Source organism: Styela clava, chromosome 8 (assembly GCF_964204865.1).
Source record: "Styela clava chromosome 8, kaStyClav1.hap1.2, whole genome shotgun sequence".
NCBI classification, from domain to species: domain Eukaryota; kingdom Metazoa; phylum Chordata; class Ascidiacea; order Stolidobranchia; family Styelidae; genus Styela; species Styela clava.
In genome coordinates, this window is record NC_135257.1 from 21,890,125 (window position 1) to 21,911,040 (window position 20,916).

The 20,916-nt window shown below is 37.4% G+C and overlaps 1 protein-coding gene across 2 annotated transcripts in view; it reads right to left on the reverse strand.

The window, feature by feature from the left end:
- Window positions 1-13,295: 13,295 nt before the first annotated feature.
- Window positions 13,296-20,916, reverse strand: part of LOC120345408 (uncharacterized) — a 44,629-nt gene continuing 37,008 nt past the window's right edge. For both annotated transcript variants that reach the window (XM_039414841.2, XM_039414842.2), the window contains exon 3: window positions 13,296-14,942. In XM_039414841.2, coding sequence (XP_039270775.2) covers window positions 13,450-14,942 — 1,493 coding nt within the window. In that variant the 3' untranslated portion in view covers window positions 13,296-13,449. The remainder of the gene's footprint in view (window positions 14,943-20,916) is intronic.

The window sequence follows — 20,916 nt, forward strand, 5'->3', positions numbered from 1 at the left end:
TTACGGATTTTGCCAAACATTTTGCCGAATTTTTTAAAACATGGAAGGGATGGCCAACTGCGGACACATAGGTTGTTGCCCCCCTTCTTCCATGAACAGTAAAATAATTTTGTGCAAAGCCCCCGTCACTAATGCAAAAATGTGACTTATGAGAAAAGAATCCCTTCCACGTTTCAAAATACAAATTAGTAATTAGCTACTTAGGGTTAGTAATGATTTTCAAATTTGAATTTCCAGCGCATTCTGCTTTCCTAACCCTCGCTGGATGATTATTTTTATTTTTCTGAGTGGTGGCGGGGTTGTACAAAAAATCAGAATTCCCAGCTATCAGACGCAAACTGTTAGTCAAAAGTTCAAAACACTTCTATCGGCTCTCATCCGCAGGTCAAGTGTAAACCATAGTACAGGGCAGTGCAGCATTTTATATCGGTGGGGAATATAACCAACTTCAGACATCTAGCTGGGCCACACAAAAAAATAGTTTTTTCATGCACACGACGACGCGGAAAGGCAAGAGAAGAGAATGCGACTATCGCTTAGCCTTATAGTAATAAATGCACCGGGCAAAACGGCGACAGATTTTAACGCCGCGAGAAGAGCAAAAAACAGTATTTTTACTCACGTGAGTGCCTTTTCCAACACGAACTGTCGGATTAGGATTTTATCCGCGATGAGTTTTGACTAGGGCTACACTGAATGACTTGGCGGGCTGGTTTGTGGCCCACGCGCTGCCTGGATTACGACTAATGTTACTTTATTATAATCTTTCAAGTGGCCAAATTTCGTTTATATTTTAATCTAACGGCATCTGTATAAGATCCACTGTTATTTGAAGATTGAAACTATGCGGACGTCGACGTGAACCACAGAATACCCAAACTACAATACACTCAACCTATCGGGTGAATAGTTTAAAACACTTTTATCCGCTCTTAAACACAGTTCAAGTGTAAACCATAGTCCATATGTTGAACGGGTGTTGGTGAGACTTCTCATTCGTTCCATCAGTCTTCGAGCCCTCTTGACGTTATGTTCGTTTGTGCTCGGAGCCAAATTCCCACGAATTGACCTTCAAACGACCTTGAGGACGTTCACCGCAAAAATTTCGTTTACTTTTAAATTTAATAGTTTATACCCTTGTAGTTTTCACCCTTTAACTCTGAAAAAGGCAATACGCATGCAGCCCATGCAGGGGAGTGCCAAACTAGTCTGCTGCCCGGGGCGAGTTTCTGATAATGCTGCCTCTTATACCAAAGTTCTAAAATAATTTGGGTGATGAACAGATTATAGATGTCGTTATACACGAGAATAAATCAAATAAAGGTCAAGTAAGAAAGAAACGTTTGATTTATTCAACTAAGCAATAAAAATGTTGCAATTGTAAAATATAGGAACATCTTTTCTGTAGTCAAGGGTCGGGGAAACAATCCTTGTTGAATAACCATCACCACAGAACAAAGCCTGTTAGCTTTTAGTCAAATAAGAACACATCTAGGAGAGCATGTGTAACAACTCAAACTCTACAGCTTGGTTCTGCTGCCTCCCTACAATGTGCTGCCCGGGGCGGTTGCCCCATTCGCCCCCTCTAGGCACGCCACTGAGCCCATGGCCGGCACGTAAGGAGTTACTCATATAAGCATCCAATGATACGTAAACCAACTTTCAATCCCAAACAAAGGTATCCGCGAGCATGCGGCCATTACTTGGCCTTGCAGTAATAAAGGCACCGGGCAAAACTGCGAAAGAAATTAACGCAGCAACAAAATAAAAAAAACCTCTTGACGTCATGTTCGTTTGTGTTCGGAGCCAAATTCCTACGAACTTTAACCTTTAAACGACCTTGAAGACGTTCACCGCAAAAATTTTGTTTACTTTTTAATCTGACGTTGTATGTATAAGATATAGGACTGGGCATTTCCGAATACCTGATGATTTCAGAATCGAATCGAATATTTTTTTTTCGATTCGAATCGAATCTCAAATACTTGGTAGTCAATGGGGGATATGTAATTGTATGCGACTTTTTTATTGTAATTGGTTCTGTCAACAAATGAATTACTGAAAACATAGAATACATCACCCAGACAAATTGCTGAGCGTTCACACACAATGATAAACACCTATTTCTTAATAACTCACTACAAAAAATGGTCATCATATGTCGGAATTCTGTTGAAAAAATATGGCTCCAATAAAAACAAAATTAGGGAATTCACCTTGACCATTGGCGGAAAAAACAAAATCAAGATGGCGACGATTCGAAATTTGCTCTGAACCGATTCGAATAATTTACTATTCGATTCGAAGTGCCCAGCTCTAATAAGATTCAGTGATATTTGAGGATCTATTACCACTGAATGGAATGTCGGGTTCAAATTCCACACTTATCTACTCACTCAGAGTGTAAGAATTTGAGTAGGCAATGCTGTACCAGAAAGTGAGTCTCGGACACTTCCCTACTCACTCAGAGTGTAAGAAATTGAGTGGGCAATGCTGTACCAAAAAGTGAGTCTCGGACACTTACCTACTCAATAAGAGCGTAAGAAATTGAGTAGGCAATACTGAAGAAGAAATTGAGTCTCGGATAGTAGTGGGAATCAGCCGGTTTGCACCGGTTCTGTAGAACCGTCTCACGGAATTTTATGAGATCAGCGAACCGGTTAGCATTACATGACTTTTTGTAACAGAACCGCCTGAAAATATGATTTTTGTGTGATGGAACCGGCTGACAAAAAATTTGAATCCCACCACTGGTCTCGGACCCTTTAATATGTGAAAAAGGGCTTTTTTCGGAGCTTCCGAAGTATGTTCACCAAGATGGCGCGCAACCTGAATAGAGCATGTGTGCCCGGTTAGGGTTCCGGTTGTGCGCCATCTTGGTGCACATACTTCGGGAGCGCCAAATTTTCTGTATCATACATATAGTAATTTTTCGTAGCTTTGAAATGCTTCTTAGACCCTCAAGATTCATGAAACCCCGCTGGCTATTACGGTTTGACTCGACAATTAGAAATTTCAGCAACCCTTTTTTGAAAATTTTTGGCTACGCACGCCCCCCAGTGTTCCCTCTAATTTTTTGTAGTATGTGTGCGCAGAAATTTTGGTGTGTACGCACTTTTTTGGAAATGACTAATATTTGTGCAAAAACCAATGAAGAAATTTCAGCGTTCTAACCGGGTAATAAGTGGGCCAACAACAAACTTTCTCAACCTGCCAACCGAGCACATTGTTACATTACATCGAAATACGTCTGTGCGCAGTAAATCTATGCGTGTGCGCAGCCTCTGAAAGCTGTGTGCGCGCGCACACACGCACACCTTAGTGTGGAACACTGCCCTTTACTTTTCCCCCCCTTCACCTTTCAATGCTTGTTTGGAGTCTTTTTCGAAGCAAATGAATAAAACATCATAGTTTTTATACGTCATGAGCAATGCTGACGTAATATCATGTAAACACGATGGCGTCATATTGATCAAAGAGATGGAATTTAACTACACACATACCAGTGTGTAATCTATAACCCAGTCTATGACGTCACAGTGTCCGTTACAAGCTGGAACACGCGACCTTCAGTCAGAGTAAATAACAAATACTGTTAAAAAATTTAAGTGATTAGGGAGTGTTGCTTTAGCCAGCAGACGTATTTGCGGTAAGTATGGTTCATTCCATGGATGCCATTTGGATTGGGGCGCAAATTTAGTAAAAAGTTTCAATACAATAATTTTAAATTGAAAATAATCGAAACTCGTATTTTTACCTAAATAATAACGTCTGACGCCCCCTCCTCTCATCGAAAAGTAAAAAAGGCATTTTCCGTATCATATATTGCAATTTTTGTAGATTGAAACGCTTTCTAGATCCTTAAAACCGGTAGCTGTTACCAGGGGCGTAGCCAAAAAATTTCAAAGGGGGGAAGGGGGGGGATCTGGAATTATTTATATGTCAAGTTAGATCGAATCAGCTAGCTGGCATACGCATGTTTTTTTTAGTCTTGGGGGCCTAAAAAGCATTTTAGGCCTCGGAAAATTGCTATCTATGGTACAGAAAAATGATTTTATTTTTTTTACATTTAAAAAGGGGGAGGGGGGAAATTGTTGGTTGCGTTTCTGTACAGCCTTCTTTCTAAGTTTAAAGGGATCGGACCATTCAGGTTCAGAATTACCAGGGTCATATGCACGGGCAGCACGTGACCCACCCAATCAATTCATTGCATCATAGCTTAGAAATTTGCGTATAAAACACTCAAACCACAGCACACAACGATATCAGCGTTTTCAAGTTTTTCATTCTCTTCAAAATTCTGAATCTTACTCTCAACTCCGGATGAAGCAAAATTTGGAAAACGACTCCAAAATTAAATCCTAGATCATGATTACGCATAAAATAACATTACTTTTCTAATTTTCTTTCAAATTGAAAAGGTTAAATATACTATTTGAGTAATAGCTTATGTCTACAACTTGACATTTCATCATGTCGGGCTCCAGAAGTATGCGAACCAAGATGGCGGACATCGGAACGTAACATGGGTAACAGGTTAGGGTTAGGCGATAATTTTTTTCCAATTTTCCATATTATGGAAATTATCAGTCCTATTATCATTTCGAAGACTAGCCAAGAGACTCCCGTAGTATTTATACCTAAAATTATGGCCTAACCCTAACCTAGTACACATATTACATTCCGATGTCCGCCATCTTGGTTCGCATACTTCGGGAGCCCCCATCATGTAATCGTTGAAATAGCTTCCATGAATTTGTAATCGATGTGTAAGGTTGTAAGACGTTTCCTGAACGTGTCAAACATGGCGAAGGACTTTGGCTATTTGCACTTATTACGCAATTGACATTCCGAAGAGTAAAAGACGGAAGTATGGAAAATGACGAAAACGGGCAAAATTTTCCATACAGATTGAACTGGCCCATATTTCGGGTTATTTAGAAATCTTTATTTATCACAGGTGAAAGGAAATTTGTCTCTACATGTTAAAACATGGTGCGGGATTTGAATTTTACACTTATTACGCAATTGGCATTCCGAAGGGTGAAAAGACGGAAATATGGGACGAGAAGTGGAGCATTGGTGGTTCGGCGCACGCTACTCGAATCAACTTTACGACTCAATTTTGTATTTTTTGTACAACCGGTAATTTTTAGTGAATTTAACGATTTTTTTTAAATTTGTTATATATTGTTTGTATTTACTGCCAAAAGAAATAAATATTTCAAAGTTTATTTATTATTTCACAACAATACCATTTATTGAGTCATAATAATGAATTTGAATATGCAATATTATGTCAGACTTACCGTTTAACCACGAGTTTACGGTTAAGCCGAATGACGGTTGCTTTCAACGGCTCAGTTATTTTGAGAATTCGCGGATCACGTTAAGATAATAATATACGCTCAACGACAAAAACGAATTCAGACGACGAAGTACTTTTGCGCAGGGGTTTCCAAACCTGCATTCTCGAATTTATCCATGTGCAAAGTAAAATTTTTATTTGGGTACTTCCGTAGTATGTGTACTAGATTAGGTTTAGGCCATACTTTTATTCCAATTTTCCTTATTTTAGTTCTATTACAAGTTCGGGGACTGTCTGTGTTAGCTAAGTGAATATACCCCCTGCCCATAGGCTTCAGTCCCATTACACAACTTTGTTAACTTTATATTCATACTTATTATGCATGTGTCCATCAGCCCCTTCACGAAGTATATTGTTAATGCTGCATATATTTTGCTTATTATAACTAACACGGGAGCTATGCTCAAATATATGGAAACGAAGTCCATAACAAAATGTTTCACCATCATTTCCCTGAAAATCATACGGTTTTCGTGTCCAACGTTTCCCATGGGAAATTCAAACCGACAAGCATGGAGATTACTCCTTCAGAGCAGTGGTTTTCAATCAGGTTTACGCGATCCCTTAGGTTCCGCCAATAAAGTTCAAAGGCTCTGTAGTTTACATTCAAGTCAGTGAGTCTATATTAATACATGTATATTGTTTAAATATAGTCTACCAAATCTCTATATTGTAAACTTGCTACACAGATAATTATTTTTTGCCAGTATTAGGTTTGCTTATATATATATATACCCATGTATATATAGCCCATTCAATTTACTCAATAAAAGGTCGCACTGGGATTTCTTGAGCCTCTGGAAGAGTGGTTCTCAATCTGTAGGCGTGACGCACAAGGGTTGCCCCTAGAAACATGTGAGTGGGCGGGAAGCTGATTAATATAAAAATATTTGTTGGCATTGATTTTTCCTGCCTTATTTTAGATAATTACATTTCTTTATTCACGTTCCATCCCCATATTTTAAATGTGTTTTTGAATAAAACGTACTTTTGCCTGACTACCTGTTATTTGTGGCTTATTGCTAACTAGTTATTTTTGAGACGGGGCGCGAGGCTAAGACAAATTCTAAACAGGGGACGCGGTTTGCAAAGTTCGAGAACTACTGGTACTGCTTTGGAATGTTTTGCGTTCCACCATGAAGGCTGAAAACCAGTGATTTAGAGCCGTGTTCGGAGTAATTAAAGTGTGTAAATCTCCTTAAAAAAATGTTCAAATGATTTGCAGGAGAAATAACCCAGCCAAAACCTATTTAAGTTCAATTACAAAGTCACGATACTTGTACGAAAATATTTTCGCATTTTTATTCATTCAATGTTAGTAGACCAGGATAAATCGTATATCTACCATGATATGCTCTATTAATTCATAATTGTGGGTGCGTACACTATTTTTGATTAAAGGATTAAAAGGCCGATATAGCCACGACGACGGATATTCTAGAGTCGAGAAAAAGACATTTGTGCGAAAACCATTTGCGCGATCTCTAAAGTTGAAGTGATTCAAGTCAGAGTGAATATAAATGATAATTGAATCTAAATTTGGGAATATAACAGGAATAAATAAAAGTGATAGTCTGCTAGCAACAACAACAATCTTTAACCACTGAACATTTCTGTGAAATTGGTTCTTTAATCGAAGAGAAAAGTGATATTTTCATAACAACAAGAAGAAAAACTCCACCAAGAACAACAACATAATAACAAAACGATGCATACGTACACCTCGTGTCCAATAAATTGTTATACAAAATACACTTTTGCGCGATTGCATTTGAATTTTAGTATAGAATAAATAAATGAATCTAGAGCAGCAGTTCCCAAACTATGGGTCGCGACCTAATGGTGGGTCGCAAAAGGAATCTTAGTGTATCGTGAAAAGATGTAGAAAGCTTTGATTAATTATACTGGTTATTAGGATCGGTGGCGACTCGAATACGCAAATCTTCAAAAAAAAACAAAAAAAAATAAATTGAATTTAAATTCTGATCTGTCAAAGTTTCCTTCCTACGATCTTCTCAAAGGAACAGAAATTTGCTACACAAAGAATGGCCATATGGCTTTTTTTACGCATAGCAGTTTTGTACACTGTACACTAGCATTGATTTCCTAAAAAAATTTGGGGGATCCTATAAATATAAATATAAGAATATATAGAAAGAGCGGTACCCTTTTCGGGAAAAATTGATTCAGAGCTCAATAATCATATTGTTTTGGTGATATGTTCAATCATAGAATAGTTTCAAAACTTTGGGCTATTTTTATAGTCAAGTTAGGCGATATGATGGCTCGCAAATCAAAATATTTTAAAGTAGGACAATCAAAATTGTTTTCTTTGTCACCCTCATTTCATAAATTGCTTCGCTTCGCCTGATCTCTTAGAATTCAAATTAAATGCCCAAAACGTTACGCAATCGCGGGGGCGGACCCGGAATCTCTATAAATAAAAATACCATTTGTGATCGCTTTACGAGGGGACAACTCAAGATTGCCAAGAATATCCAGGAATACAAACTACGACTCGAGGGCCTTGTGCAGCCCGACAAAGCCTTTTGTGCGGCTCCTGCTACTAAAAAAAGTTGTTAAAATTATTTTAATTAATGAACATTGTTGACTGGTATTAAGTTAATTTCATTTGTCAATAAATATGTGTCGATTGATGATGTTCTTACCCTTTCATCTGATATATTTCTTCAAAAAATCCTTAATTTGGTATATTTCACATATTAGGTTTTAACTAAAAATAACGGTACTCCAGTTTTGAGGTACAAATACTACAGGAGTCACATGGCTAGTCCCCGAACTCGTAATAGAACTAAAATAAGGGAAATTGGAATAAAATTATGGCCCAACCCTAACCTGGTACACATACTACGTTCCGTTGTCCCCCATCTTGGTTCACATATTTCGGGAGTACCAAAGTAACTATGTACGGTATTTTGAAAAGATTAAGTACTCCCCACCCCCCAAAAATGCGTTTGGCTCTGGCAAAAAAACAACACTGACGCCATGTTCAATGATGTCATTTGCTTTTTACATAAACTGGTTGTAAGTAGTTGGCTTCATTTCAAATTTAGCGCAATGGGTGACAATGAACATGGAACTCTGAGGTTTTGTCAGACCTAAGGCATTCTTTTTTGTAAAGAGCCTTGTTTGTTGTTCCGAGTGACAAACGTAAAAAGTACTCATTTGCTGGCTATTATGCAGGGCCTACGTTTAGGGAAGAACTATTTACATAGGTTTTATATATATGCATTACATAATTTCCCGCCATTAGTAAGTTCTCTCGTTTTACGCGGGAAAGTAACATTTACGTTCTCATTGTGATCGAACAATCTCTAGTCACGTGAGAGCGAGAGAATTTTTGTCAGGTCACGTAGACATCAGTCTTGTTAGTTCACAAATTTTTTACATAGCGATACTACGCCCTTAGCAAATTGAGACATCAATCCTGGAATTAGATATAGTTAATATCGCCAGCTAAGCCTAAACGGCTGAGACTCAACGCAACAGTGTTAAAATAAACTTTTTCTTTATATAGGAATTTTTCATGTCTGCTCGAAACAAGTCATAGACAAGCATCTATTTTTACATGGGGGCTTATGATATAATTCCGTTTGGGACTGATAATCCGGGGTGAGATGGCTCGACCTGGTATATCCTACGCCAGGGTCGTCCAACCCGTGGCCCGCGGGCCATAAGCAATTCGAGTGCCCCCTCTGTATTTTTCAGAATTGAATAAAAAAATTTAGAAAGATGTGATACAAACAATCTGTGCATTTTTTTAAAATGCGCTCTGCCAGTCCTTTCAAACGAGCCATGAGTGTCATTTTGAATCGAAACCAACTGAGGTGAGATGTCGATACATAAAGATGCCATAGTCGCTTACACACTTGGTCTTTTACTACTCTATATGACGTTATCGCAAAACAATCGAAGCCATTCTCAGATTGAGAATTCGTTGAGGAATGTATATTATGTATTGTTCGGGTTGCCATTGTTTTACGTCCGGAAATAAAAGAGGATTTTGCAAAAATAGCTTGTCAAGACAGACCATAACTCGTCGTGTTGAAGAGCCTGCGAAATCTACAGCGGAAACTATAATTGAAAAAGCGGGAAAATTTATTCCGTTATATCGTATTCCGTATTCCGCTTGGCGAAAGCACTGACATCAAATTTACTGCTCAGTTGGCGATCTTCTTGCAGGAAGTTAATAATGATTTAAAATTACCGAATAGCCGACAGCCATTGTCCCTATTAAGGATCGACTGGAGGCATTGATTTGTTGAGAGCTGTAATAAAAATGAATCAAACGTCTTGGCTTGTCTTTGGCGAAACTTTGGGGAATAACCACTGATGGCGTCCCATCAATGGTTGGGACATAACAGCTTTATTGGTATAATAATTGTGAAAGTTTGGTGTGAGGGTATTGGTATAACCTGTAGTCAGTGTAGCAAACCTAGAACATAACTACCATTTTAAGTGGCCCGTGAAAATTATTAGTGAACTACATGTGGCCCTTCGACCAAAAAGGTTGGTCGACCCTGTCTTACGCAATCACAATCGACGTGCACTACAGATTTTGCACTACACTTTTCCACTGGTTGAGACAGAGCATAGACTTGGACCCGATCTAATCAGCGAAACACACCAAAAGCGTGTGCCCAATCCCCTCTGACTCCCCGCTTTCCCCAAATTTTCATATTTACAAGAAAACACGGTTTTCTTTAGATCATCCAAACTTTAGTAAACTTAGACACTTACATGGGATAACCTAACCCTGGCCTAGAATATATCATATACGCATACATAAATTACGGATGGACCCGATATCTTCAAGCGACATCGACTAAACGCGCAACGAAATTATCAAGGGCCCGTTTTCCCCAAAAGAACCTCAGAGCAGTTGGAGGGGACACAATAATAAGCGAAAAAATGATTTCACTCTTCATTTAACAATAAAACTCGTTCTTCCTAGTTTCATTGCTTTAATAAATAACACTGAGAATACCACCGGAATGATAAACAGGTGCGAGTCATAAGTCCTAAAAGCCTACCGGAAGGGAGCCGCGACCTTATAGCTTCCCTGAAATTTTCCTAATTGAACGCAAAACCCCATTTTTTCTTGTTTTTCCATATTTCTTCAGACTTTTGGCTAGACATCTATTTCTATCCCTTACAATCTCTTCCCTACATTCCCTAGTTTATTGAAACCCCAATTTTTCTTCATTTTCTTGAATTTATTCAAAGCAGAAATACCACCAAAGAAAAACGAAATAAAACAAGGAAAGAATTATTTAACAAACGAATTATTCGAAAATGAACGAATCCGAACTCAGAAGCGAGTTTCAAACATTGAATCAAAAAGTTTGAATTATGGGTTCTAAAACTATATAGATTTGAATAATTTTTTTTTCAGAATCGGAAGGGGGGGGGGGGATGCTGTTGTATTTTTTTGGAATGTGAGTGGGGGTAAGAAAACTTTTCATTTTCAGGACTGGGGTTAACTTCTTTTTTTTTATGGAAAAGGTGAATTTTTCTTTATCGACATTATTTTTTAAATTTTTCAGAAAGGAGAGGGGGAGGAGTAGGTCGCCAGATCCATCTCACTTCTTACAGGTGAAAAGTTTTTTTTGGGGGGTGGTAGGGGTAGCAATGTTTGAAAAAAAAGGGCACGGGCCAAGTTTAAGAACCCTAATGACGTATTCATTCTTATCAAAAATGTCCGGTCAGCACAATTCCAAAAACTGGGGAACCCCCTCTCTCGATGTACTAAATTTAAGATGAATTAAATTATGACGATTACAATCAAATTAATTAGCCAAACAATGCCAAGGGGAATACCCTATGTTATCACGTCACAGAAAAAAATATGGTTAATATATCACAGCAAGCCTAAATTAATAATAACTAGATTAATATATATAATACAAAAATTTGAACGAAATTGGGGAGGAGTTAGGGCACAGTTCAGAAAAACTCCGTTTTGGGACTAAAAACGAGATACAGTTTCATGCTTGAAACATGGATAAATCGAACGATAATAATGAATTATACAAGGACCATACTTGATTTGACCTACTTTCGCTATGGAGTTTAGCACCAACTGAACTGCGCCCAAAACTACCCCCTAAAAGAAAAAAAAAGCAGAAAAATGGAAACAAAAAAAAATTTTCTACATTAATAGCAGCATCGCGTATTGGACGACTTAGAAGCCAAACTACAAACACAAAACAGAAAAAATAAAATTTTGGGCCCGAAAGTGGGGGAGATAAGCATAATAAAAATGATAGGAATGCATAATAGGGCAGTCAAGGCTACTGGTGGTGATGACGTCATAAAACTTGATGACGTCATAGTATAATAAACTGACGTAACAATAAAATAATAGTGACGGGTTGGGAAACATCATAAGAGCTCGAGGGTGATTATAAAATAAACTATTAAAAGGTGATGACGTAATAATAGTTGGATAAACGTCATAATTGAGTGACGACATAATAAACAATTCCAAAGATTTAACTTTTCAATAAACAAAAAATAAAATTAGGTTTAACAAAAACTGGTATTTTAACCCAAATTTCATGACTGTAACTTAAAAGAACAAAAATACTGATGATAATGGCACAACAAAAAAATATGGAGATGGGCCCAAAATTTTACCAAAATAAAAGTAAATTTTAGTAGTTTAATTAAAGAAAAAAGAAATTTTGATGCTAAAAATTACATTTTTTTTTATATTTTAAGACCTAAATTCAGCAATAATTTCGAAATTTACTGATTTTTAGGCAGTTTATAGCTTTATGATCAATTTTTTTCAAATTTTAATGGCGTCTCACTATGATTTTTAAGGCGAAAAACCACAAAAACTCTACTTTTCGACAAAAAAATACATATTTGGCAGTGGAAAGAAAAGGAAAACATTATTCGAATAAACAAGATAGAAAAAAAAACGAACATGGACATTATTTTGAGAAATAAATGAAATTTATTGACCCCAAATCATAAAACCTAATATTAATATTCTATTAATTGAGATTTTAACCCAAAATTTTTATTTTTATCGTAGTCAGGGTTACGGTTATGTTGAATATTCAAAATAGAAGAAAAACAAAAAAATGGTAAAGAAATATTAACAAATATGGGGAGGGGGCATTTAAAAAAGAAAAATATATACAATTTATATTTGCGAATGTTTATTGTATATGCGGCGGAAATTTCTAGTAAGTACTAGATGGACAACTAACAAATAGGGGTTGGGGAGTAAAAAATAACAACTTTTCCAATTAAATTTGCGAATGTTATTGGGGCGGAAACACTAAGGGCTTCAGTAAAATAAATCAGATGTCTGGGACATTTAAGCGTTAAAAAATTCAAATTTTCTTGATAAGTTTAGCTTTTTTCGTTCAATTCTAACGAAAGATAAGTAAATTCGTCGTCTATCTTGATTTCTTATTACGTAACAATGCATGTCTAATTAACGAACATTATTATCGCACAAACACACAGTGGAACATAATTATGACGTAATAATACGAAAACAAACGAACAATCAAACTCAACAAACAACATAATTGGTTTAAAACACTGAACAAAACAAAAGAAATATTAATTTACAAAAAATAAGTCCATTTTGGGTCGAAATCATCCATTTTTGGACCAAAATTAAATTTTCGCCCAAAATTCTGTTTTCATCGCATTGCGATTATTTTGAGTCCTCCCTGTTTGGCCCTGTCACGTGAATGTGACATAGTACCGTACATCATTATCGTTAGTGACGTCATCACTATGACGTAATCAAAAACACAAAAAGCAGTCCTAAGCATATAATAGTCTTTAACTATAAATACTACAAGCATAAGCGTATAATGGCGAAACTATACATAAAGCGTATTGCCTACAATTGTCGTCTTGTCTTTTTGGGCCACGAGGGCCATCCAGAGCGCGGGCCACAGAGGGCCATTTTAATGTATCTGAGCGCCCGTCCGTGAGTAGCCCACACCGATCTTTTTGAGCATCGAGCTCAGTCGGGGTTGTGCTAATTCACGGGGTACGCGGCGGCCGCACTAAAAAGCGCGGGAAATTTAAAATAAAGTTCTTAAATGCTCTTCTTCGCTATCACCGCAGTCAAAGCCGTCGGAAAGAACATCACTAGTTTGAAACGAGAGTCGTAAGTTCGTGTCTGTCCCCTTCTGTAGCGTTGCCAGAATCGCTCGAAGATCTGCCTGACATTTGACTTGCTTTACCGTAGGAGAAAAATCAGTATTTTTGACTCTTTGGCGAGAGTTTTTTGCCGATTCCAACCTGAAGACGACTTCGTGTTGTTGTTGTTCTGTTGGTGACCTTTTGTTTGTGACGTAATAATTCGTGCTTGGGATGTATCCAGTTGGTGGAGAAGGCGGAAGTGATACAATTGGGGAGCTGTTGTTATTTCCGGATAATTCCACTTCGGATTCTAAATCGCTTTCTGGTGGCGAGGAAATGGATTGGACAGCTCGTCTTGCTCGTTCGAGACGAGATTGCAGCCGTTGCTGACGACGAATGAGACGATCTTTCTCGACCGTCAGTGATTTTTCGTCTCGCTGGAGTTCCAAGCAGTAATCCCTCGCTTTGTTTAAAATGTTGACTTTGGGAGTCTTCTCCATTGCTCTGAGTTCTGGTACGTTATCACGCAACGTCAGGAATGACGCGCGCAAACCTTCTCTACGTTGACGCTCCAGTACGTTATGCGCGGCACGTATTTGCTCGCTGTCGGATCCACTTCCAGAAGACAGCACGTTGGCCAATGCCTCAGCTTTACGTTTTCTTTTGTTTTGTGGTGATCCAACAATTCGAGTTCGAAACTCGTTCGGTTCCTCTTTGACTTTAACAGCTGCTCCGATAGGTATTTTTTGTTTCGTGATCTTGAATTTGCTCACTACGTCACTAAATGATGACGTCACTTCTGGTAACACGACTTGCTTGATTTTTACGGAGTCTTTTTCTGGGGTTCCCCCAATTTTCGATCCGTCTTTGGAACGCATGTAATCCGTGTTGTATTGACGCACGCCGTTGGTTGCGCAGAATGAGACTCCATCTAAAGACAAAATTCGTCTTTTTCCATCTGTTCTGGGAACGGGGGACACTGAGTTATTCCTCTGCATTACTAACTTTGGGTTGGCCATTTGCATTACCGGCTGCTGAGCTTTCGTGACACAGCATGCTGTTTCTTCAACTGTGTGGCGCCTTTTTGATCCAACAGTCGCTGTAGTGAATTTCTCTTTCAAATTTTGCGCCTTTTTCTCGACCACCATGACAGTGCGAGGGGGGATATTCTGCCCATTTCCATTGACAAGTTGATATTTACTCCTTGCCCTACCGCGTTCGACCATCTCAGCATTTTGGGTGATTGTTTTTACTCCCTTTCTGATAAAGTTTGTAGCGCCGCTAGTGTTCGTTACGAGGGTTAATTCTCCATTTTCTTTTGGAACTAACGTAGCCAGAATCTTTTTCCCGGGTTTTTGTCCGATTGTCACATTGTTCTTTGCTTTTAACACGGTACTGTTCTTTTCAACTGTAACCACGTCGATTTCCTCTTCTGCAAAAAAGATAAAAACGGTTAGTCAACGGTAGACCGATAAAAGACAACCGATAACTTCTAGTCAATCGGTAATAGCTCTGGCATTCCAACCACTACAAAAACAGAATTATATCAGTTGCTTGACACAATATCGTACCCACAATTCCACAGAGAATACCCACAATCCCACCGAGACAAGACACCTGTTATATTCGACCAACGCTAAGTGATTAAATTACATTTTCTCAGAACCATTGTCAAGTACATTGTGAGATAATAAAACATTGTCTATGACGTCACAGACCAATAATGTTGCAGCAGACGACACTTCAATTAAATGTTTGTACCTATATTAATACTTAAAATTTGTTACAGTCACAGGGCCGTGAGTGCTAAAAGCGGGCCACAAACCATCAAAGGTTGGGAACCACTGGTCTAGAGCCTTGCTCCAAGAGGGAGTTTGGAAATACGGAAAATGCCAACAAACGCAGATAAAGAATGAATGAATAGCAGTCAAAAATATTAAACTATTTACAGACTTTCAAGTCAAAGTAGTAATCGCTTCAAAACTGAATGAGATTAGAAATTTGAAATTTAAAAATCTGCTGCGATATCGCGCCATATTATCACCAGCCGTTACTCTATTGAATCCATGTAATCTGACCCTACTTTTATCGGTTACAGACGGCCATACTATAAATACCCGCATTACAATAGTGCCATGCACGATCTAGGATGAATTAAATAACGCAGGAAGACCGCGAACCCGATCCCTTATATCCTTACATAAGGCTGAGGAATTGAAAAAAATGCAAGTTAACACAAGAAATTCGCAGTTATTGTATATCTTCGGCTGAAATTATTGGTCTCTCATATAAGTATTACTCGAATAGGTGTAGTTTAAAAAAAATCGCGTTTTTATATTTAAACTATTTCGTTCAAATACACAAATTTTAGCTATATTATACAATTACTCGAAATTTCTGTGATATTTACTATATTTTTAGCTACTTGCTGTTTAGGCTCAGCTTTCTCGCTAATGCAGCCTACTTATCCCTAAAATAAAATATAAAACTATGCTACGCGGAAAATATGTTACAATATGGAATAATTCCGGATCGTCTCAATTTTCTCGTTAAACCGTATTTAAATGTTTAAAACGTAGAGAAGCCATTGTTCGTTACTCTACGTCCAATAAAAAACATGATATGTGTTTCGCCACGAAAAAAACGATTGATTGGATCTTTGAAAACAAGATACTTGACAAGTAAAGGCTAAGGAAAACGAGTGAATAAAACAAAAATTAAAGCACAATTTTAGTTTATGCGCAAGAAAAAGCGGATGTCCCGAGCCAGTAATAATAAGTTTCTTTAATAAGTAAATTGTTCAAGTTGATATAGCAGAGGTTGAAAAATTATGTTATTTATATGCGGCTCTCAGTAATATTTTTTTTTATATAACAACGTTTTGGTGCCAGGATTATGATGCGAGGAGGAGGCCCTCTCAAATTTAAATCTGGTAGCCATAATCGAAAAAGACACAATTACTCTATTTACAATATAGTTATAGTAAATCAGACACATAAAAACAAGCCCGCAAACGTACGAATACAACGCAGATACAATAAATTTGATCAATTGTGGATTTCCGGAGAGGCGTTTCATGGGCGTCGTTCGTGTGTACGACAAGATGTGTATTATTTTGAATAATCGTAATCCTTGTTTACTACAAATCGTCTACGAGCGTATTAATTATTTTCATCGATACCCGCTTGTTTATGCCGTCATAGTGTTGACTCCCGCTATATCGTGGGAAACAATGTTTGTTGAACAAAAACGTTTGCGGGATAGGGCCGTTAGCGAAAAAACCATTTGTGGAAATTTTATTTTTTGCTCCACTCGACAGTTGAAACGTGTTATAATTCATCACGAATCTTGAGCGCGAAAGACATTTTGCGAGAAATGCCTTGTATCGCTACCTACATAAATGAAAACATGTTTAAATTCATTGAAATTTGTGTACAGGAATAATTTTGTTTTGCCAACTGGAAAATTTTTTTTTTCAAGATATGATGATATATAAAGTTTACAACCGTACTATGGTATTTTAAATATTATGCAATAGTTATGACTGAGCCCGAAATTTGATATATCCAAAATTAGCCGGGCGAATCCCGAGTTCCTACTCAAAAATCTAATAAATTCCCAAACGAATCATTTTTCGGAAATTTTAGAATATCAAACAGTTCGGACATCTACATTCTTATGTCATAATACGAGGAACAAAGCTTCAAGTCTATTTTAGGATGACGGCTTCCGCTAAGAAGCGGCGAAAATTTTCCATTTAAATTGAATATATTTTAGTCTACTCGGCCCCTTTAAGTACAATAGCTCATGGAAATGAGTCAATGCATTGAAAATTTAAGAATGAGATTCGTAGTAAACGTAGCCTAGCGAATGTGCTTGTTAGAAAGAGCCGCCGAGAAGAAAACGTTACTGGCGAACCATGGATTTCGCAATGAACCCCATTTTCTATGTTCACGCTAAACCAATGGTTTCCACCATTTCGACTGGCGAGTTACGTTTTATGAACAAAATTACAGTGTTACAAAAGCAAATGTGGAAAACAATAAGCCTCGCGACAAAACTAAATTTATTCGCAATTTCAATAAATTCCTTGAGCTATTTTTTTAGCTAAAACATAACATTTTGGATTTAGTTTGGTTGTGGCAGCATCAGGCGGGCCAGCATGAATTACACAACGGGCCGGATTTGGCCCGCGGCCGTACTATGTCAGCTCTAAAATCACATGTTCGCAAATCAAAATTAAAACAAGGTAATCGTAAATCAGTGGCGACGATGCGACGCAAAAGGCTTATAATATCATATTTCGACTGATTAGCCTTACCCGCTGTGAAGTATGATACCGTACGTAGACCAGAGGGGACATCTGAGATGGGAATATTGCAATCAGAGAGACAATGGACGTCTAGGGATGCCATTATATGCGAATATTTTCTATATTCTAGAATTGTATCTGTTATTAATTCGAATTCGAATAATCTAAAATCTGAATGGAGTTATTTCAAAACCCAAAATAACTTCAACATTTTAACGTAAACTATCGAATTAAATGATTATATTTTAAAATTTTTAAATCCTAAAATTTCGATTAATTCGAATACTCCAATCTAACTAATCACAGTAAAAAATCCAATATTACAGCCACACACCTAAACCGCCCTTTTTACGATACAACATACACGGCCATACATAATACAACCATAACATCTTAATCTTAGGAGTCAAGGCCACGTAGGCAGGTGCATGTAACCGCTAGTTTCAGATAAAGTCTTAGATTACGTTCCTACTTTGAAAATATACGCGTCAGTTTTCGTAAATAATTTTTGAGTCGATTCGCTTTCCATCTGCTACTCTGAGTAATTCAGACGCTTTTGAAGTTGACTTTTGGGTGGAAATAATGGATAGTTGGCGATATCTTTATATAAAGTGTGGTTGAAAGAATTTTTACAATCCGAAAAATGTGTATTCCAAGTAATTCAGACGTTGGCAAGAAAAAAGTTTTTTTGATGATATCTTTTTATACAGTGTGTTAATGTCAATCATTTTACAATTCAAAAACTTATTGAGAGTTGTAAACTGTTTGTCTAAAAAGGTCTTGACGTTGATCGGACGAAAGGCTACGAGATAAAAAAAATTTTTTCAATTAATAAGTAAATTTATCGATAGCCCTAACAGTTGTATTAAATGAAGTAAAAATACTTAAACTATTACTGATTAATAAACAACAAACCTGGTTGAGATATATTGAGAACTGACTTCATAACAAGATTGAAACTGTAAAATGACTTTATGGACACCCTGTATTTGTTAATACAAAATCATGGCATCGGGTTCGGCTAAAGATACACCGATGCGCGATTTATATTAGCCATAGGAGGCCACAGGATCGCAAATGGAAAATAACTTAGTCGCGGAAACCCATAGTAAACAAACACGCTATAAGCGAAGTGCGCGTTTACCAGCTGCCGATCACCATAGTTTCCAGACTCTCCACGCTCATTAAAGTTCAATTTCGCGTTTTTGAATGAAAACAAAACAATTTATGAATATTTAACTTGTCTACGCATGAAAGGTGTTGGGTGTCGAGATATTTGGGTTCCAATCGCGAAAATGGAAATCTAAAATTAGATATATCTTTCCATTTGCGTTGTACAAATTTTGTCTTATGGTGTTTTTTAATACGGTTCATATATCCAAATATTTTGAGTTTATTTTCGTTTCAAAAAACTTACGCCCGCGACGACTGGAGTGGGAAAGTTACGACATCCAACCCCCCCCCCCCCCCCAAATAGGACGTCCTCACATAATAACAGGGTCTGCTCACCTAAGAGAACCTTGTTTGAATAAGTGGTGAAACGCCATATCAATCATTTCTCGATGGAAACGAATTTGACATGAGAAAATAAGGGAGTTATTGTTAATTTGTCACCTTAAACATAACCAATATAAACGTTCAAGAGATTGGCGATTTCCATTAACTTAATACTAAAAAGGTTACTAATAGCCGTCCGGTAAGCGTTTCCTTGTTTCGATTGATTACCTTGATAGGGTATTTCCTAAACTTGTCAACGCGTTGATTTTTTTGCCAATACACACACAATGCAGCTACAACTGGTAATTTCCGGTTCTGGACGGTTCTATCCGGCACTCGGCCTAAATATGTGGTAAATGCCAATCAACAAAACACCAATTTTCTTGTAATGGGCGAATTTGATGCCTCTAGGTAGCGTATGCAGCATTAATCATTTCTATGTTACCTCATCAAAACATATGCGTCCATTTATATATCGCTGACATTAGGTCCGAACATAAAGCAAGCCTAAATCGATACATGGAAAATAGGATTATTGCTTCTAAAAAAAAATTAGCGTATTAAATGGAATTTTGCAATAATCAACTCAAGGAATCTATCAATCAATTTGTACAGATGTTTCTTAGAATAATAGAAAAAAAAAGTGTCAAAATTCCTAGTGCTGCGGTGGCTTGAGAATCACTAGAACTGATTAATCAACAATTATATTCTAAAACAATATTTGATGTGATGACCGAGCCTACACAACGCTGACGTAAGTAGTCCACCTCAGCGCTGTCAGGGAAAATTGCAAATTAAAGACCATGTGGCCCATCTCGTCCAAAATGGCCATCCTTCAATTTGTAAATTGGCCCATTTCGTCCCAAAACGACCATCCTTCAATTTGAAAATTGGCCCATTTCGTCCCAAAACGTGCATCCTTCAATTTGTAAAGCTCCAATCACATAAAATCACGGATAATCTAGAAAACAGCGACAAAAACGAAAAGGAACCCGTTACGATGAGTAAAGAAGCGAACTGTTTAAAAGCCGAGACTTTTTAACCCTTATCGTGACCTATATTGTCACTTAAAAGCACTCGATCCATTCGGCAGGTCACCGGGTTAATCGCTTTAAGATTTAAAGAGCGGGTCATACGGGTTCGCACTGGACATTTAAATAATCCGACAGCGGAAGGGTCAGACTTTCACCAAACTTGGCCATATATAACACTTGATCAAATTTTAACAAATCGAGACGATGCGTGAAACGATGTAAATATAATATATCCCAGGCCGAGGATGTTCCATAGAAATTCCCTAATCAGAATATAAATACACAATAGGCCGATCGCATCCTTACCTAAAAAGCGATGCGCAATTTGGAACCATAACATACAATAAATCTTATTTGTAAATAGGCAGTATGCTTTGAATAACTTTATTTAAATAAAGGACTATCTTTACCTTTGTAATAGTTTTACTCGAACACCTGAAATTCGATGGAAATTACTATAAAATACAGGTCAACATTTCATCACAGTTAAGCAAGGATATACCATCTGAAAATTTCCATTAATTACTATAAAATTAAGTTATTTAACGACGTTTTGCACAGTA